Raw genomic sequence first — 16,260 nt, 5'->3', positions numbered from 1 at the left:
TCAAGAACATCATTAACTTTATGTAGGCAGCCATTTTTAACATTTGGAATAAGCTCTCAGTTCAAAGACATATTCTGTGACCCACAGAGTCCAGTTAATATTGTTGTGATTTTTCCCGGCTTGTTGAAATTAATTTGTCCAAGTTTGATTTTTCTGTAGGAAGAATACTACTCAGCGCCACAGTCTGAAGAGTAGATCTGCTGTGACCCTAATTAAAGGTGGAATGAAACCTTGAAAAAAAATTTTCATGTCTCGAAAAAGGTCAGATTTTGCTATGTGATATTAGCAATATCTAAGACTAAAGAGTAGTGTCTACTTGCTGGCTATCAAGCAGAGCTGACTGGCCTATCACTAGAAATACAGATTTTAAATAATTTCTATGAAAGAAGAAAAATGGACAGTTTGTAATCTTTTGATGGGTAGGCATGGTATCACACTAAGAGTGGTAAATTTTTTTAAGGTGAAAGTGGATTTGCTTCACAGCTTCTGACACGGGCACCTAATTTGGTCAAGCACTGCAATGTTTATCTTGCCAGTTCGTAAGGCTTTGCTTAGACACTGCCACCCAATACTTGACTGTTGTAAACAAATGAGCAGGCTTCCCTCAGAGTTGAAGAGAGTATTTAAATTATTGGGGAAAGGTAACATTTGTACATTCATTTTACATTAGTGGCTTGCTTTGGCCCTTGGTCATTTTCAGATCCAATGTAAACAAACTAATAAAAGTGTAGAAAAGGCTATATCATTATAATCTTCTTTTGCATCTTCTTCTTCAGCATTATTGACCATTTCCAGCTTCCTGAGTTGAGCTGTCTCTGTCCACGACTCCTGTCCTCTTTTAAGTACCTCTTCTGGTTGTTCTCTTCTCTTCTCTGTGGATTCCCTCACTATTCCTGTCCATTTCTTTCTGGAATTTCCTCATGATCTCTTTCTACTTAAACTTTCAAGAAGCACTTTTTCATTTACTTTCCCATTCTCGTCGTATGTCCATACCGCTTCAATTTTGTTGTTTTTATCGTGTTACGAAGTTCTGGGATTCCATTCCCTCTCTTCTTCTTCTTCTCTCTCTCTCTCTCTCTCTCTCTCTCTCTCTCTCTCTCTCTACCTTCTCAAGTTCTGATTCTGTTCTTTCTTGTCTTCCCTTTGATACTTCAAAAATTTCATCACTGCTGCCTGCATTCTACTCCCATCTGTTTATGTTGTAGTTCATATACTAGTTGCGTGCATTGGAATGACTATAGAAGTTGAATATAGACATTTTTTCATTCTTTTTGGATACCTCTGTTTTGCAGAATAATCCTTACACTCTGGTAGAAGCCGTTACCGTGTTGTATACGTTTTCCAGTTGCCTCAACTACCTACATCTACATCAATAATCTGAAAATCACACTTAAGCACCTGGCAGAGGGGTCATCAAACCTCATTTATAATAGTTCTCTCTTATTCCAATCTCGGAAAAGTGCATGGAAAAAATGAGCACATATATCTTTCTGTGTGAGCTCTGATTTCCCTTGTTTTATTATGATTATCATTTCTCACTATGTAGGTCAGCGTCCACGAAATATTTTTGCATTCAGAGGGGAGAAAGTTGGTAATGAAAATTTCATGAGAAGATTCCGCTGCAATGAAAAACGCCTTTGTTTTAATTATGTCCACCCCAAATCCTGTATCATGTCAGTGACACTCTTCCCCCTATTTCACAATAATACAAACATGCTGCTTTTCTTTGAATTTCCGTGATGTATTCCATTAATCCTATCTGGTGAGGATCCCAGACTGCGCAGCAGTACTCCAAAAGAGGACGGACAAGTGCTGTGTAGACAGTCTCTTTAGTAGCTTTGTTACATTTTCTTAGTGTTCTGCCAATAAAACACAGTCTCTGGTTTGCCTTCTCCACAAAATTTTGTATGTGTTGTTTCCTATGTAAAATGTTCATAATTGTAATTCCTAGATATTTAGTCGAATTTACGATCTTTAGATTTGACTGATTTATCCTGTAACCAAAATTTAACAGATTCTGTTTAGCATTCATGTGGATGACCTCACTTTTTCATTATTTAGGGTCAATTGCCAATTATCGCAGCAAACAAATATCATTTCTAAATTGTTTTAGTCTTGTGATGACTTTACTATATGTGACACATCATCTGCAAACAACCTATGACAGCTGCTCAGATAGTCTCCTAAATCATTTATGTAGGTAAGGAACAGCAGAGGGTCTACAAAACTATCTTGGGGAATACCAGAAACCACTTCTGTTTTACTCAGTGACTTTCTGTCAGTTACTACTAACTGTGACCTCTCTGACAGGAAACCAGGAATCCAGTCACATAACTGAGACAATATTCCATAAGCACACAATTTCACTGCAAGTCGCTTGTAGTGATTCAGCATCAAAAGCCTTATTTAAATCAAGAAGTGTGGAATCAATTTGAAATCCCTTGTCAATAGTACTCAACGCTTTGTGTGTGGAAATACTACTAGCTCTGTTTCACAAGTACGATGTTTCCTAAATTCGTGTCAACTGTGTGTCAATAGACCGTTCTCTTTGCGGTAATTGATAATGTTCGAATACATTGTATGTTCCAAAGGACTGCTGCATATCAGCATTAAGGGTGTGGGCTTGTAATTTAGTAGATTATTCCTATTCCCTTTCTTGAATATTGGTATTACCTGTGCAACTTTCCAATCTTTGGCTACATATCATTTGTCAAGCAAGCAGTTGTAGATTTGTGTTGCATATGGAGCTATTGCATCAGCATACCCTGTAAGGAATGTAATTGGTATACAGTCTGGACAAGAAGACTTGCTTTTTTAAGTGTAAAACTGCTTCACTACTCGAGTGATATCTACCTCTTATGTTCCTCATACTGACAGCTGTCTTGATTCAAATTCTGGAATGTTTACTTCATCTTATTTGGTGTAGGAATTTCAGAAGGCCATGTTTAGTAACTCTGCTTTGGCAGCACTGTCGTCATTAGCGTTTCCATTGCTATTTTGCAGAGAAGGCATTGCTAGCATATTTTACCTACTACCAGAATCTCCTTCTATTTTCTGCCAGGTTTCAAGACAAAGTTTCACTGTGGAAATTATTATATGAATCTCGCATTGAAGTTCGCACTAAATTTCAAGCTTCTGTAAAAGTTCACCAATTCTAGAGATGTTGAGTTCGTTTAAATTTGGCATGCTTTTTTCATTGTTTCTGCAACAGTGCTCTGACCCTTTTTGTGTGCGATGGTGGATCAGCTCCATTGTTTGTTAATTTATTCAGTATAAATCTCTAAGTTGTTGTTGATACTATTTCTTTGAATTTAAGCTACATCTTGTCAACACTTACATTATTAATTTGGAAGGAGTGAAGATTGTCTCTCAGGAAGGTGTAAAGTGAATTATTACCTGTGTTTTTGAATAAGTACAATTTTCATTTGTTTTTGGATTTTGAGGTTACAATATTCAGTCTTGCTACGACAAACCTGTGTTCACCAATCCCTGTATCCATTTTGGTGCTCGTTATTGGCTCAGGATTATTTGTTGTTGAGAAGTCAAGGTTTTTTTTCACAACTGTTTATTATTTACGTGGGCTCATGAACTAACTGGTCAAAATAATTTTCTGAGAATGCGTTTAGCACAATTTTTGATGATGTTTTATGTGTACCTCCAGATTTAAACATATATTTTCGCCAACATATCAAGAGTACATTAACATCACCAACTATCTTGCCATCATTTGCGACCATACTTCATATAGACTTGAAACTATTGCCCAGTTCCAAAAATTTTCCATTCCATTTTATATTTTTCCCTGTGCTTCCTTCTTCTTCTTCTTCTTCTTCTTCTTCTTCTTCTTCTCACTACTGTTTTGTTCTTCCCTGTGCTTATTCCCACCCCAAAATTTTCTCTCTCTTGGTTCTACCCATTCCTTGCCTTTCTACTTCCGTTTTGTCCTCATTCCAAATCACTATGCCATCTGCAAATACCACAGCTTTTTTCGAAATTAATTCACTGACTGTGAATTCCTTAACACCAGCTGTACTAGGTACTGACATACTGACCTATAGTGACATGTGAAAATTTTTGCTAGACTGGGACGTGAACTCTGGATTATCGCAAGCAGTTGCCTTAACCACTTTGGCTACCAATGCACATCCCCTGGACTGAACCAAACTTTCATATCTCACGCTGTCTACATCCTCATATCATAAACCACTGAATTCATCACCTAACGCTCACAACATTTCTTGGATTCCTGCAACAGAGAGAATGAGACAATGATGAATCACGACCGACACTACTGTCATGCGCCTGTCAAGGCTTGGAATACTTGCATGGATGTCCGATTACATGTTGCACTGCATGTCCTCAGACTAATGACAATTTTTTTGTGACTTGGTTTCTCAGTATATTAGAAACCCTTTTCACACCACATACCTCCCACTTGCACCAACATACACACAGTTTCTCGGTATTTTAGAAACCCCATTCACACCACATACCTCCCACTTGCACCAACATACACACAGTTATTACAGAGCACAATAATGGGTAACATACAGTTAATATGATTATCTCTTGACAATTTACAGATCAATATATGTACCAGCATAGTGTTGTTGACATCTGCCCACATCATCTGCACGTTGTATTTGTACTGTATTATATATTATTCCATGATGTTTTGGGTTTGCAGCTGGTTGGGATTGACATCTTGCCACCAGACAGCTATACCCAAGTGTGTCATACACTGGAGATTGCTGGTGCACATTGGTATATGTGTACCAAAAATTGACATGGTGGTACAAGTGCATAGGTTAACACTGCATGACTGACTTTTGTCGAGTTAGTACTATTTATCAAATATTGTTCCATCTGAGGTGCTCTGTGGCATGGGTAATGATGACATTGAATGCACATGCTCTGCCAAATGCTGGCCAGTGGAGTTAAGTTTCAGTGGTCAAAATAACAAAACTTTGTCTTGATGTGCCATTGGGTGTAAAAGTTTGCTTTTCTGATGAATGTATCACACAAATCACTAATTCCCATGCTTCATCAAAGCTGATAAGATATTCTGCAAAGCATATTTCCACAGATTCCTTGGTAATGAATCCCAGTAGGGTCATGTGAGTAAAATTTTCCTGCCAGAATAATGCATAGAATGTCCCATAGAAACACACTATTCTGGAGTGCTTAACTCTCTGTGAAAGGGAAGTGTGATGATAAAGTTCCATACACTGTTCACGTATTGTGTGTGTTAGATTTTGCCACACTGGCATGACATCTGTAGACTCCAGTGTTCCTGTATTTATCGGAATTTAGCCGCCTCCACCCTTCTAAAACTATGGATGTCTGTCTAAAGCTGTTGCACAGGGCACATGTTGTGTCTGATAGAGACAGCCTTGCATAGAAACTGTAACATCTACAATCTGTATTAAGCCAATTGATATCCTCCACTTCAAATAGGACAGCCTTAATGAGGAATAAACATGACCACTTGCAAGATAAAGAGAAGTAAGGATTTGGGTTTCCATAAGGATGAGTCTACAGAATACCATGCCAGCGAGGCAAAGCCTGTATTTGTCACACTGTCACACTCACCTTCACAATCCAGTATGTTGGCAATAGCTGAGAATTTTGTTTCCTTGGGACAGTCTATGTATGAATTATTATGCCATGAAAATCTTGGCCATAATGGGAACCTTCTGGAATTCAGTTATCTGGGAATCTATGGAAATACATTTGGCAGGAAATATTTTTGATTGTGTTGATGACTTTCAACATGACAACGCATGAAACCCGATGACTCCTTTACTGTTATTATTTTGATCACTTCATTTTAACTCCACAGGCTTGCAAGCAATTCGGGGGAGAGCATTCAAGCAATATCATCATTACATTTGCGCTTGCACACATCAGATGGATCAGTATTTGACAGAGGACGCTGACTTGACAGAAGGTGGTCATGTAGCAGTAACTTATGTGCATGCCCCACTGCACCAATGTTCGGTATAAACATAGCAACATTTGCCGGTAATCCCTGGTGTAAAACTCACTTCAACTTGGCTACCTGGTTGTCTGCAGAAATATTGTGGCACGATATCAACACCATCTGCTTTCGATCTCAAGATCTCATGGAACACTCATTACAGTGGGAAAAATTCAGGATCTGTGAGTTATTTATGGCCCAGTCACATTAATGTGACCACCACCAATGTTTGATGTCAAAGTGAAGTAATTGCTCACAGACAAGAAGTGGCAGTACTAGCAGTGGAGAGTATATAAAGTGTTTCAGGGACACAGAAAAAGTGCAGTCATTCACATAATGTGGAAACAGAGTGATTTATCCGACATCTGAAAGGGCATGGGTTTTGGGTCAAGGGTGGAAGCATTTCTGAAAAGGCTACATTTGTAAACTGTTCGCATGCCACCGCAGTTAAAGCTCCCTACACTATACATAACAACAAAACCAGCACTGATAGAACTGTGGTGCACTGTGGGCTGTAGATTACAGGTGAACAATGGCTACAGAGATGTGTATGGGCAAATTCGAGGGTAATCCCAAAAGTAAGGTCTCCTATTTTTTTATAAGTACATAGACCTGTTTGTTTCTACAATGGTTTCATCAGTTTACAGCTCGAACATTTAGCTATTTTTTGACATAATCACCATTTCTGTCGATGAATTTTTGTAGATGCTGTGGCAGTTTTTGTATGCACATGTCATACCAGCTTGCCGCCATGCTGTTCAGGAGGTTATGGACCTCTTCTTTCACCTCATCATCGGAGACGAATCACTTTCCAGCCAAATGTTCTTTTAACTTAGGGAACAGGTCACTGGGCGCCAAGTCAGGACTATAGGATGAATGGGTGATTATGTTCCACTGAAACTGTTGTAGGAGAGCAACGGTTTGCTGAGTGATGTGTGGGCGAGCGTTGTCATGGAGAATGTGTACGCCCTTGCTCAACATTCCTCTTCTCCGGTTCTGAATTGCTCGTTTGAGTTTTTTCAGAGTCTCACAGAACCTGTCAGTGTTAATTGTGGTCCCAGTTGGCATAAAGTCAACCAAAAGTACCCCTTTCCTATCCCAAACAACGTTTGTTATGACTTTACCGGCAGGCTGTGTTTGAATTTCCGCAGCTTTGGCGAAGAAGGATGCCGCCACTGGCGTGATTGTCTCAGGTGTGAAGTGGTGTGCCCAGGTTACGTCACCAGTGACAATTGAGTCGAGAAAGTTGTCCTGTTCGGCTGCAAGATGGTGAAGAAATGTGCAGGAAGCATCAACTCGTTGCCACATGTGGTCCTCAGTCAGCATGTGTGGAACCCATCTTGCGCATACTTTCTGGTGGTTCAATGTTTCTGTTAAAATACTGTGAGTGGTGCTTCGGGAAACCTCAGGAACCAATGTGCAGAGTTCATCCAGGCTGATCCGCCGACCTTCACCCATGCTTTGCTCAACCTTCAACACTGTCTCCTCAGAAATTGACAGTCTCCCGCTCCTTTGTTCGCCATGAATTTCAGTCCGACCAGTTGCAAACTCTTTACACCACTTACGGACATTTTTGACATCCATGCACGACTCACCATACACTTCTGTCATCTGGTGATGGATTTCAATCGGCTCAGAGCCCTTTGCGTTTAAAAACTGAATAACTGAGCGCAGTTCCCACTTGGCGGTAACATTCGACGGGAGCTCCATTCTCAATGGCTACCAAGCCAAGACTGAGCACCTCAGCTCGGCGTGCGCATGTTTACACACAGCGCGTCAAGCACTCTTCAGAACAATGTGACCAACTGCCACACAAACAGAGTTCTGTGCTTATAAAAAATAGGAGACCTTACTTTTGGTATTACCCTCTTAGATGTGCAACTGTTGAGCAACTGACCACCCAGATTAACCACAATGAACATTGCTGTGTATGTACCTCAACAGCAGGTGCCTGGTTCATGCATCCATGCTGACTGCTGTTCATCGACGATGAAGGATGGAATTTGCATGCCAGTACTGCCACTAGACATCCACTGAGTGGTAACAGGTGGCCTTTGCAGCTGAATCATATTATATGCTCCATCAGACAGATGGCTGTTGGCACGTGCAATGTGAAACGTATGAAAGCCAACAGGCTGCAACAATCATCGGAAGGATCCAGGCCAGAGGAAGGAGTATTATGGTCTGGGCAATGTTCTCGTAACATTCCCGGGGTGGTGATGTCATGCTGGAGGACACAGTGGACCAACCCAAATACACATATATCCTTGGAGATCATGTTCAGCCCTATGTGCGGTTTGTTTTCCTAGGCACAATGGCTCATACAAACAGGACAGTGCAGCATATCACATAATTCACAATGTAGAAGCATGGTCCAAAGAACACTAGGATGAATTTACCATATTCCCTTGGTCATCAAACTTCTCAGATTTAAAACAAACCGAGAATCTGTGGGATCACCTCGATCGAGCCTTTCATGCCACGGATCCTCAGCCTAGAAACCCGGTGCATATGGCCACAGCACTGAAGTTGACATGGCTGCACACCCATTGGTACCTTCCAGAACCTCATTGACCCACTCCCTGCACATCTGTGCCACAAAAGATGATTATTCGGGCTTTTGGCAGGTGATCATGTTAGTGTGTCTGTACTGTGTATTTTACTTATGTTATGAACAAACCTCACCTTGTGACAACAACATGGAATGGATAGAATGCTACTTATCACATAGAGGAGGCATTGAGCAGCAGACAGGCACATTGAAAGAAGACTCTTAGGCCTTAAACGCTTTGAGTTGAGCTAATTGTGGTCCCTTGTGTGTGCGTGCGTCCGCCCACGCGTTTTATTTTCTAGATCTGAAGAATGACTATCTAATAACTTTTAATATCTAACAGCATTCTTTCTGTGTACTTGTGTAACACTAAATGCCATCTCCATGTGGTGTGTATCAATAATATATACTATGGTGGTTATAGAGGATATGGTTGAGATTTTCTCCAAAATTGTCTCCAGGCATTAAAAAAGCCAGTTATCATAATTGTTAAAAATTTCGACAAGTACCTCTCATGTAATGCGAAACTATTAATGTGAAAGCTGCAAAATGACACAGATCTGTAACCACAGAACTCTGTGATATCATAAAGAAACTAATAAAAACTATGAAACCATTGCTTTAGGTTTATTTAGTGCTGTAACATAAGGCATAGATGAGTGACAATATTTTCTGCTTCTTCTAATTGTTTCTGTAATAAAGGCATATTAGAATGAATTGTAATAAGGGAGAACTTGTTGCAGGGCTTGGTGGACCAGGGCCTGAGTATAAGCAACAGTGCTGCTGAACGCTTGCAAGAGAAACTTAGTGGTGAGGAGTTGACAAACGATATATCTACTCTCTTGTCTAAACTTACTACTGGTGAACTGACACCCTCACCTGTGCAGCGACAGACTGGACGTGCTGCTGTAATGCAGGTGAGTTTTTAGCATTTTAACAGATCAGCATGAAACTGCAATTTAAAACTTCCTTCAAAGTGTACAAACCACAAAGATTTGTTGTTGAGCATTACAGTGGTAGAAATAGTGATGCCATTGCACCTTGTGCCATTAAAAGCAGTTTCCCATCTGCCTTGAAGGTAATTAGTGTGCATTGTGGAAGCTCAGGAAAGCAATATTGAATGAAAGATTAGGGTTGCCATTTAAAACACTTGGTGGTCAGCTGTCCTTAATACCACATCGAGAATTTCTATAACTAAAACTGGTTGCATTGCTACATGGTGTTGCACAAGTGGTGGTACAGTAGCATACTAATTTCACTGTTAAACAGTAAGCAGATTGAAAGTGTAATGGGGCTTATGCGTTATTACTTGCTGTCTGTGTGCTTTGTTCCACGTCAGTGCAAAAGCTGTTTTGTGTTGTGCTTGTTTGTGTTTTTAAATGAGGAATTCTCTGAATTTTCATCTGTTAGAACATTCTTCTAATTTAAATATTATGTATTGAGCTCTGCTCAGAAAAAGTATAGAAATTCTCTCTGTGGTAACAATGTGTTCTATTGATATTCTATGGCAGCACGGTGCTAATGATAATCTCCTGACTAACCTATTCTTTTGCACTCTTGAGATCTTGTTTAGTTTCCAGGCTGTTATTTTATTGGAAGATGCTACAGTGTTTATATTGCTTATTTTAATGCCCAATTTACAAGAAAATTGCAATTTGAAATTTTGCATGAAAGAGGAAAAATGTGTACACAAAGAAATGAACTTTTGAAACAAGCTTACAGAAATGTGCTCTTTGTTAAATCCAGTGTGTATTTATTGATAAATTTAACCTGGAAAGCTTTGGGCCATCAGGCCCCCTCTTACATCTAACAAGGCATTCTGTATATTTTAGATTACATGTGTTTCAGTAATCAAGTTATACTATGTTGATAAATTAACAAGTACAATAGTACAGATGAATAAAGATGCAAACTTACAGTTTGTATTCATATATGCTAAGTGAACTAGTAGTTACGAGGTGTGTTTTTTTAAGTAAGTACCTTTGTGAAATAAAAATGAAACAAGTAGACTTTTCATAGCAATTTTATTTTTACTTGAAAGCCCGTACTTCAGTCTACTGTTCTACATGATTCCCACTATAATAGGCATGTTTACATTTGTGAGTATTTGAAATGCCTCCTCCAGTTGAGAATCTCGCCTACTGTGAAACATGCGTTGTGATTAGTTTTCTTAGTGCTAAAGGCAAACTGGCTGAAATTCATTGTCAGAATAGTGAAGTGTATGGAGAAAACATTGTGAGGGATGAGTGTGAGTTTTTAAAGACCGCCATACAAATGTGCATGATGAGGAACGAAGTAGGTGACCGTCAGTCATCACTGACTATTTGGTGCAGAAAATTGACAAGAAAGTGAGATAGAGCACATGCATTATAATTTTGGAATTATGTGATGAGTTTCCTCGAGTGTCAAAAAGTGTGCTTCGTGCAGTTGTTCGCAAATCAGGTGATAGATTTCTACAAGGATGGTATCCAAAAGCTGGTTTTACGATATGATAAGTGCCTTAATATTGGTGGGAATTTGTAGGAAAGTAATTAAAGTATAGGCTTTCTTGTAAAAATAAAATTACTAAGAAAAGTCTCCTTGTTTTATTCTTATTTCAGAATGGTACTTACTGAAGCACACCTTGGAGGAACTACAGCGAGTTTTCAGTTAAGTATGCCATCAGCAGTGGACAGGAGAGAAAGGGGTGGAGGAAGGAGGGAAAAGAATGTGTTAACACACAAGTAAAGAATATAAGGGAGAATAAGATGGCATGACTGAAAGTGAAAGGAACATTGGCTTTGCTGTTTGACAGAGGCAAAGTCAACCTTATATGCTAATTTTTGAAGAAAACTTTATCATGCTGACAGCAGGAAGTGCTTCAATTTCTTAACAGCATAGAATTGGGCGCAGATTGCGTGGCAGTTTGTTCCAAAGGCAGGCAACAGCGAAAGAGTTCGCATATGTTTCTGTTTTGTGAGTGGACACAGCTAGGGTATTAGAGGAATAGAACATTGTGTTTGGATTTTGATGCCATGAAAGGTGCTTAATCTCTGATATGATGTAGTGAAGTGCTTGCACACTGAGGAACCAGAGGAGACTTAGTGTGTGATAGTCACATAGTTTGTCTGGCCACAACCACCCTATAGTCCCAGGGGGCGGGGGGTTTACGATGACAACACAATGTTGCCAGCATGCAGCTAGCCACACTTAATAAGGTGCTACATGTATATACGAGGGTTGGAACTTAAATAGTGGCAACTATTTATTCACCAATGATACAAAAGAGTTACATGTTTGCACCTGTTACTGTTCAAGGTAGTCACCAGTGTTGTGTAGAACCCGCTGCCAGTGATGTGGAAGGTGTATTATACCATTAGCATAGCCTGTTCTGTTGATGGTGCGGAAGGAGCTGTCTACTGCCTGTCCAATCTCTGGAACAGTCCTGAAGCAAATGCCACAAAGTGGTTCCTTCGTCTTTGGAATCAAATCAATGACACAAGGACTTAAGTCTGGGGAGTATGGTGGGTGGTACAGTAATTCCAAGACCCATCGAATGAACAGACCAGCCCCAGCTTTCACTGTATGCGCCCGCGCATTATCGTGCAAAATGATGGGTGGGTTGCTCAGAAAGTGTCACTGCTTCTTTTGTGAAGCTGGTCACAGGTGATGTTCCAAAATTGAACAGTAATACTGTGCATTCATGGTCTGCCATGGTCTCTTCTGTTCCTGTTTCAAAAACATAGTGACACCATTACGTTAGACTGCTCGCTCTTAAGTGACTGTGTTTCCCTCGATTGTGAGCATGCCTGTGACATGAGACGGGCAAGTCCATTTGCTCTGAGGTAAGGTATGTATGTCATCAATGTGTGCTATCAGCGGCAATAGTAGATTCCATTGCATAGTGTCTCCACAGCAATTTTGCCAATATTTAAGTTCCAACCTACATACATAACAGGCAACAAAGCAACCACACGGGCTCAAGAAAGAACTACAACTTGACTCCCTCAAACTTATAACACAAAGTAATTTTAATAGGAGTATAACTGGGCACCTGAACCACTAACATTGCCATATTGACAGATGTTGCAAGCGTAATGTGCACAAGCATAAATGGTCTTGTGTTTTAATGACTCGGGTCATGTTGAATTATATCACAATAGTGGATGTTCAGTAGCATGAGTGCTTGCACAAGTTTGTTTCATGTCCTATGGAAATATGTTCTAAAACTTCTTGAGAGTGTTGAGGCATGCTGAGCACTTCTTGCACATTGTGACAGTATTCTCTACCCATTTGAGATTCTTGTCCAATGTTACACTGAAGTCCTTCACTGTTTTCTGATATGGTATTGAAATACTTTTGAGCTGAATGGGAATTAATTTTTCATGGAATTCTGAACTTATTCATTTCTGATGTGTTGCTAAGATTATTTGTGACAGTTTTCATTTAGTCAAGTCCCAGGTTTTTCGTGCATGTTACTTCTGAATGCAGATCATCATTCATCTTTATATCTTCAGGTCTGGGACTTTGGTAAAGCTGGTGTGGTATAGAAATGATATTTACAGAAAGGCAGAGCAGACAAAATGTCATTAATATATAACGAAAACAAAGGTGTGCCTAAGACTGACCTTTGTGCCATTCCTGGGGGAACATATTACCAGGGAAAGTTTTAATTCCCACAGACAACACATTGCCGTCTGTTTTACAGATAGCTTTGAAACCACTTCAGTGCATTATCTGAGAAATTTAGCTGTCACATTTTTGTGAGAGGATTGTCAAAATCAACATTATCAGTAGCTTTGCTAAAGTCTAGTAGTATCAGTATTGTTGCATCTCGGTTGTCATGGCATATTTCAGGGCATGAGATACCTTAATTAGTGTAGTGTGTGTGCGCTATGGTGTTTACAAAAGCCAGACTTAATACTTGCCATATAGGTTGAATTCATGCAAGTGTTCATTGATTAGTCATAAACAATATATGCTAAGTCTCTAGAAGCGGCAGCTAATATTCTAAGTAGTCACTATTCACTATGCGATTATGGATTTTCAGTTTTAGTGATGGGTCAGACTGTGATTCTTTTCCATGGCTTGGGACACTTTCCATTCAGGAGGGAAAAATTGAAATGTCAGCTAAGACTGTTATTAAGATATCGGCAGTATTCTTGTTCATCATTATGCTGATACTGTCATTGCCTATTGCTTCACGAGAGAATCTTATTGCTTTTCTCCTTGTATTTGTTACTAAGTGTTCGAGACACAGTGTTTGGGGATTCTTTTGGATGATAGTTACTTGCCGTGTAGGGGTTGAGAGATGTAGAAAATAATTCATTCCAGTCATCATTTGTGATCTGAGTTATTGTTTCCGACACCTGAGCTACAGAGATTCTTCCACAGAGTTTCAGGTCTTGTATCACTGCATATGAGGTGTGTTCAAAAAGTAACGTGACTTTGCATTTCTCCTTCTAATCCTCAAAGCACTTCTCATAAGCACTTTTTGGTACAGCCTTGAGTACTTCCAGCAATGCAGTTTTTATTTCCTCAATTGTTGAAAATCTTTGTCCTTTCGTAGGTTTCTTCAGTTATGCGGTGGTTTTGGCCAAAAAAATCTCTCAAGAGCAACGATGAATGAGCAGGTGCAATTTCGTGATGCAAAAGCAATGAATTTTTTTCCCCACAATTCCAGACTTTTTTGCGTATTGCTTCTCGTAAATGGTGCATAACGTCAAGTTAATACACCTTATTGACTGTACAACCTTGAGACAAAAATTCATGATGCACCAGGCCACGGTAATTGAGAAAAACAGTGAGGAAAACTGACATTTGATCATATTTTGCGTTTTTTTTTTTTTTTTTTTTTTTTTTTTTTTTTTTTTTTTTTTTTTTTTTTTTTTTTTTTTTTTGCCCCCCAGGATGCTTCCATATAAAAATTGAGAAATTGTGGAACAAACTTCGCTGACTCACGTCTCTTGCCCAGAACATCCGAAAAAATTGCATGACACGAGTTGATCAAAATGCCAACATCCTCAGCAACTTCTCTTACAGTAATTCGACGACTGTCCAAAACAATTTTCTTCACACAATCTAAGCTTTCACAGCCGGTATTGTCTTCACTTAAAACTTCGGGGCTGATAGGCCGTGGTCGAAGTATAAAACTCTCTCCTGACGTTTCGTCTCCGGCTGCGGGAGACATCCTCGGAGGTAAAGTGCCGAGTTTTAAGTGAAGAATTTTCTTCACAGCTTTGATGTTATCATCTGTTGTTGATGTGTTTTAGAGCACTTGATTCCATCTTTTTCACAAAATTTGATGCAAATTCTTTACTCCATTTCTTATAGTAACTGAAAATTGTTGAGCACACTAAAACATGTATAACCTTTCTATCTGTCAGAAACAAACGAAATATGCTGTACAATTGAAATTGTAACATATATTTGGGATGCGTGTACCAACAAAACAACAAAAAAGATCGATAATTGAATGTATGTTGTCCTTGCAATTTGAAAAGTCACCTTACTTTTTGAACAGCCCTCGTACATGGGAACAAGTGTGTGTTATTTTGGCATTGTGAATGTATTGCTTTACCCTGTTTTGTAGCTTTTTGTTTTGTTTGTAACACTCAGGTTTTGGGTTTACCTTGAAATGTGTATGGGTATCATCAAACAGCGGAAAGTCCAGGATGGAATAGTGACAGTATTATGAAAAGGATAGATTGCTACTCACTTTATAGAGGAGATGTTTGAGTTGCGAGCACACACAACAATAAGAGTGCTAGTGTGTGAGCTTAATTTCTCTGGCCGCCTTAGCAGAAGGCTTTTTGGCTAAAAGCTCACATGTTAGCAGTTTTTCGCTGTGCCTGTCGGCGAGTCAATACTTCCTATTCATTCTTTATTTGACATTTGTCAACGATGGAGCAGAAAGTTAACTTACACAGATTGTGCATGTTCCTCATAGAGAGCAGTAAGTTTATTTGTAAAATATTTGATTTTGCCATTGATTGTAGTCCCTCTGGTTATTTGATGTCATATGATTTTTGATCAATCAGCTGTTGGAACAACACAGTTAGTATGTTTAATGTTCCTACAACATGATTTGAACTTTTGGTGCTGCACAAAGTGGGCTAGGAATATTATATTATGTGCTAAAAAGCCTGGAGCCAAAGTTTGACCTATATCTTTTAGTTTGTTGCTCTTTTTCATTGCAGTTTTGTCTGCAAGAGTGACTGCACACTGTGTGGCATGTAGGTTGTACTGGAAGAATATTCATGTTGTTACAACTAAACAATCATCTTACCTTTATTGTGGAGGGACTGTCTGTCAGGTTCATGCCTCTCCTCGTGATGACACGTTCATATCGACTCTGATGTGAATGAAATCCTGACTGAAAGGAAGTCATTGAGCTGATTTCTGGTAGCCTGTAGATGGTACCAGTAAAATACGCCTGACTGAAATAACATAAATTCAGCCTGCACTAGGATTTGACAGACTTAAGACTGTAGGTTTGAGATCAGTTTGTATATATGTACTGACACACCCACTAAGCCTGTTTGGTCTGTCTACCCTAAGAAATGTATATCCTGGAAGGTGATCAGATGTATAGGCTATATGTAGTTTTAGCCACGTTGTGGGGAAGATGATTATTTGATAGTTAAGTTAGCGGAAGAGGATAACAGTTCCTCCTATTCTAAAATGATCATCCCTCAATTATGTATATCCTTAAACCTCAAATAGTGGCGCTCTCATTCAGAAAATTAAT

The 16,260-nt window shown here is 39.3% G+C and overlaps 1 protein-coding gene across 1 annotated transcript in view; it reads left to right on the top strand.

The window, feature by feature from the left end:
- Nucleotides 1-16,260, top strand: part of LOC126277946 (leucine-rich PPR motif-containing protein, mitochondrial) — a 185,637-nt gene that overhangs the window by 100,242 nt on the left and 69,135 nt on the right. Inside the window, exon 10 of the mRNA XM_049977541.1 lies at nucleotides 9,275-9,448. Within this exon, the coding sequence (XP_049833498.1) occupies nucleotides 9,275-9,448 (174 nt within the window). The remainder of the gene's footprint in view (nucleotides 1-9,274; nucleotides 9,449-16,260) is intronic.

The sequence above is a fragment of the Schistocerca gregaria genome, chromosome 6, assembly GCF_023897955.1.
Source record: "Schistocerca gregaria isolate iqSchGreg1 chromosome 6, iqSchGreg1.2, whole genome shotgun sequence".
In the NCBI taxonomy this organism is placed as follows: Eukaryota; Metazoa; Arthropoda; class Insecta; order Orthoptera; family Acrididae; genus Schistocerca; species Schistocerca gregaria.
This window is presented reverse-complemented; position numbering and strand designations above follow the sequence as displayed.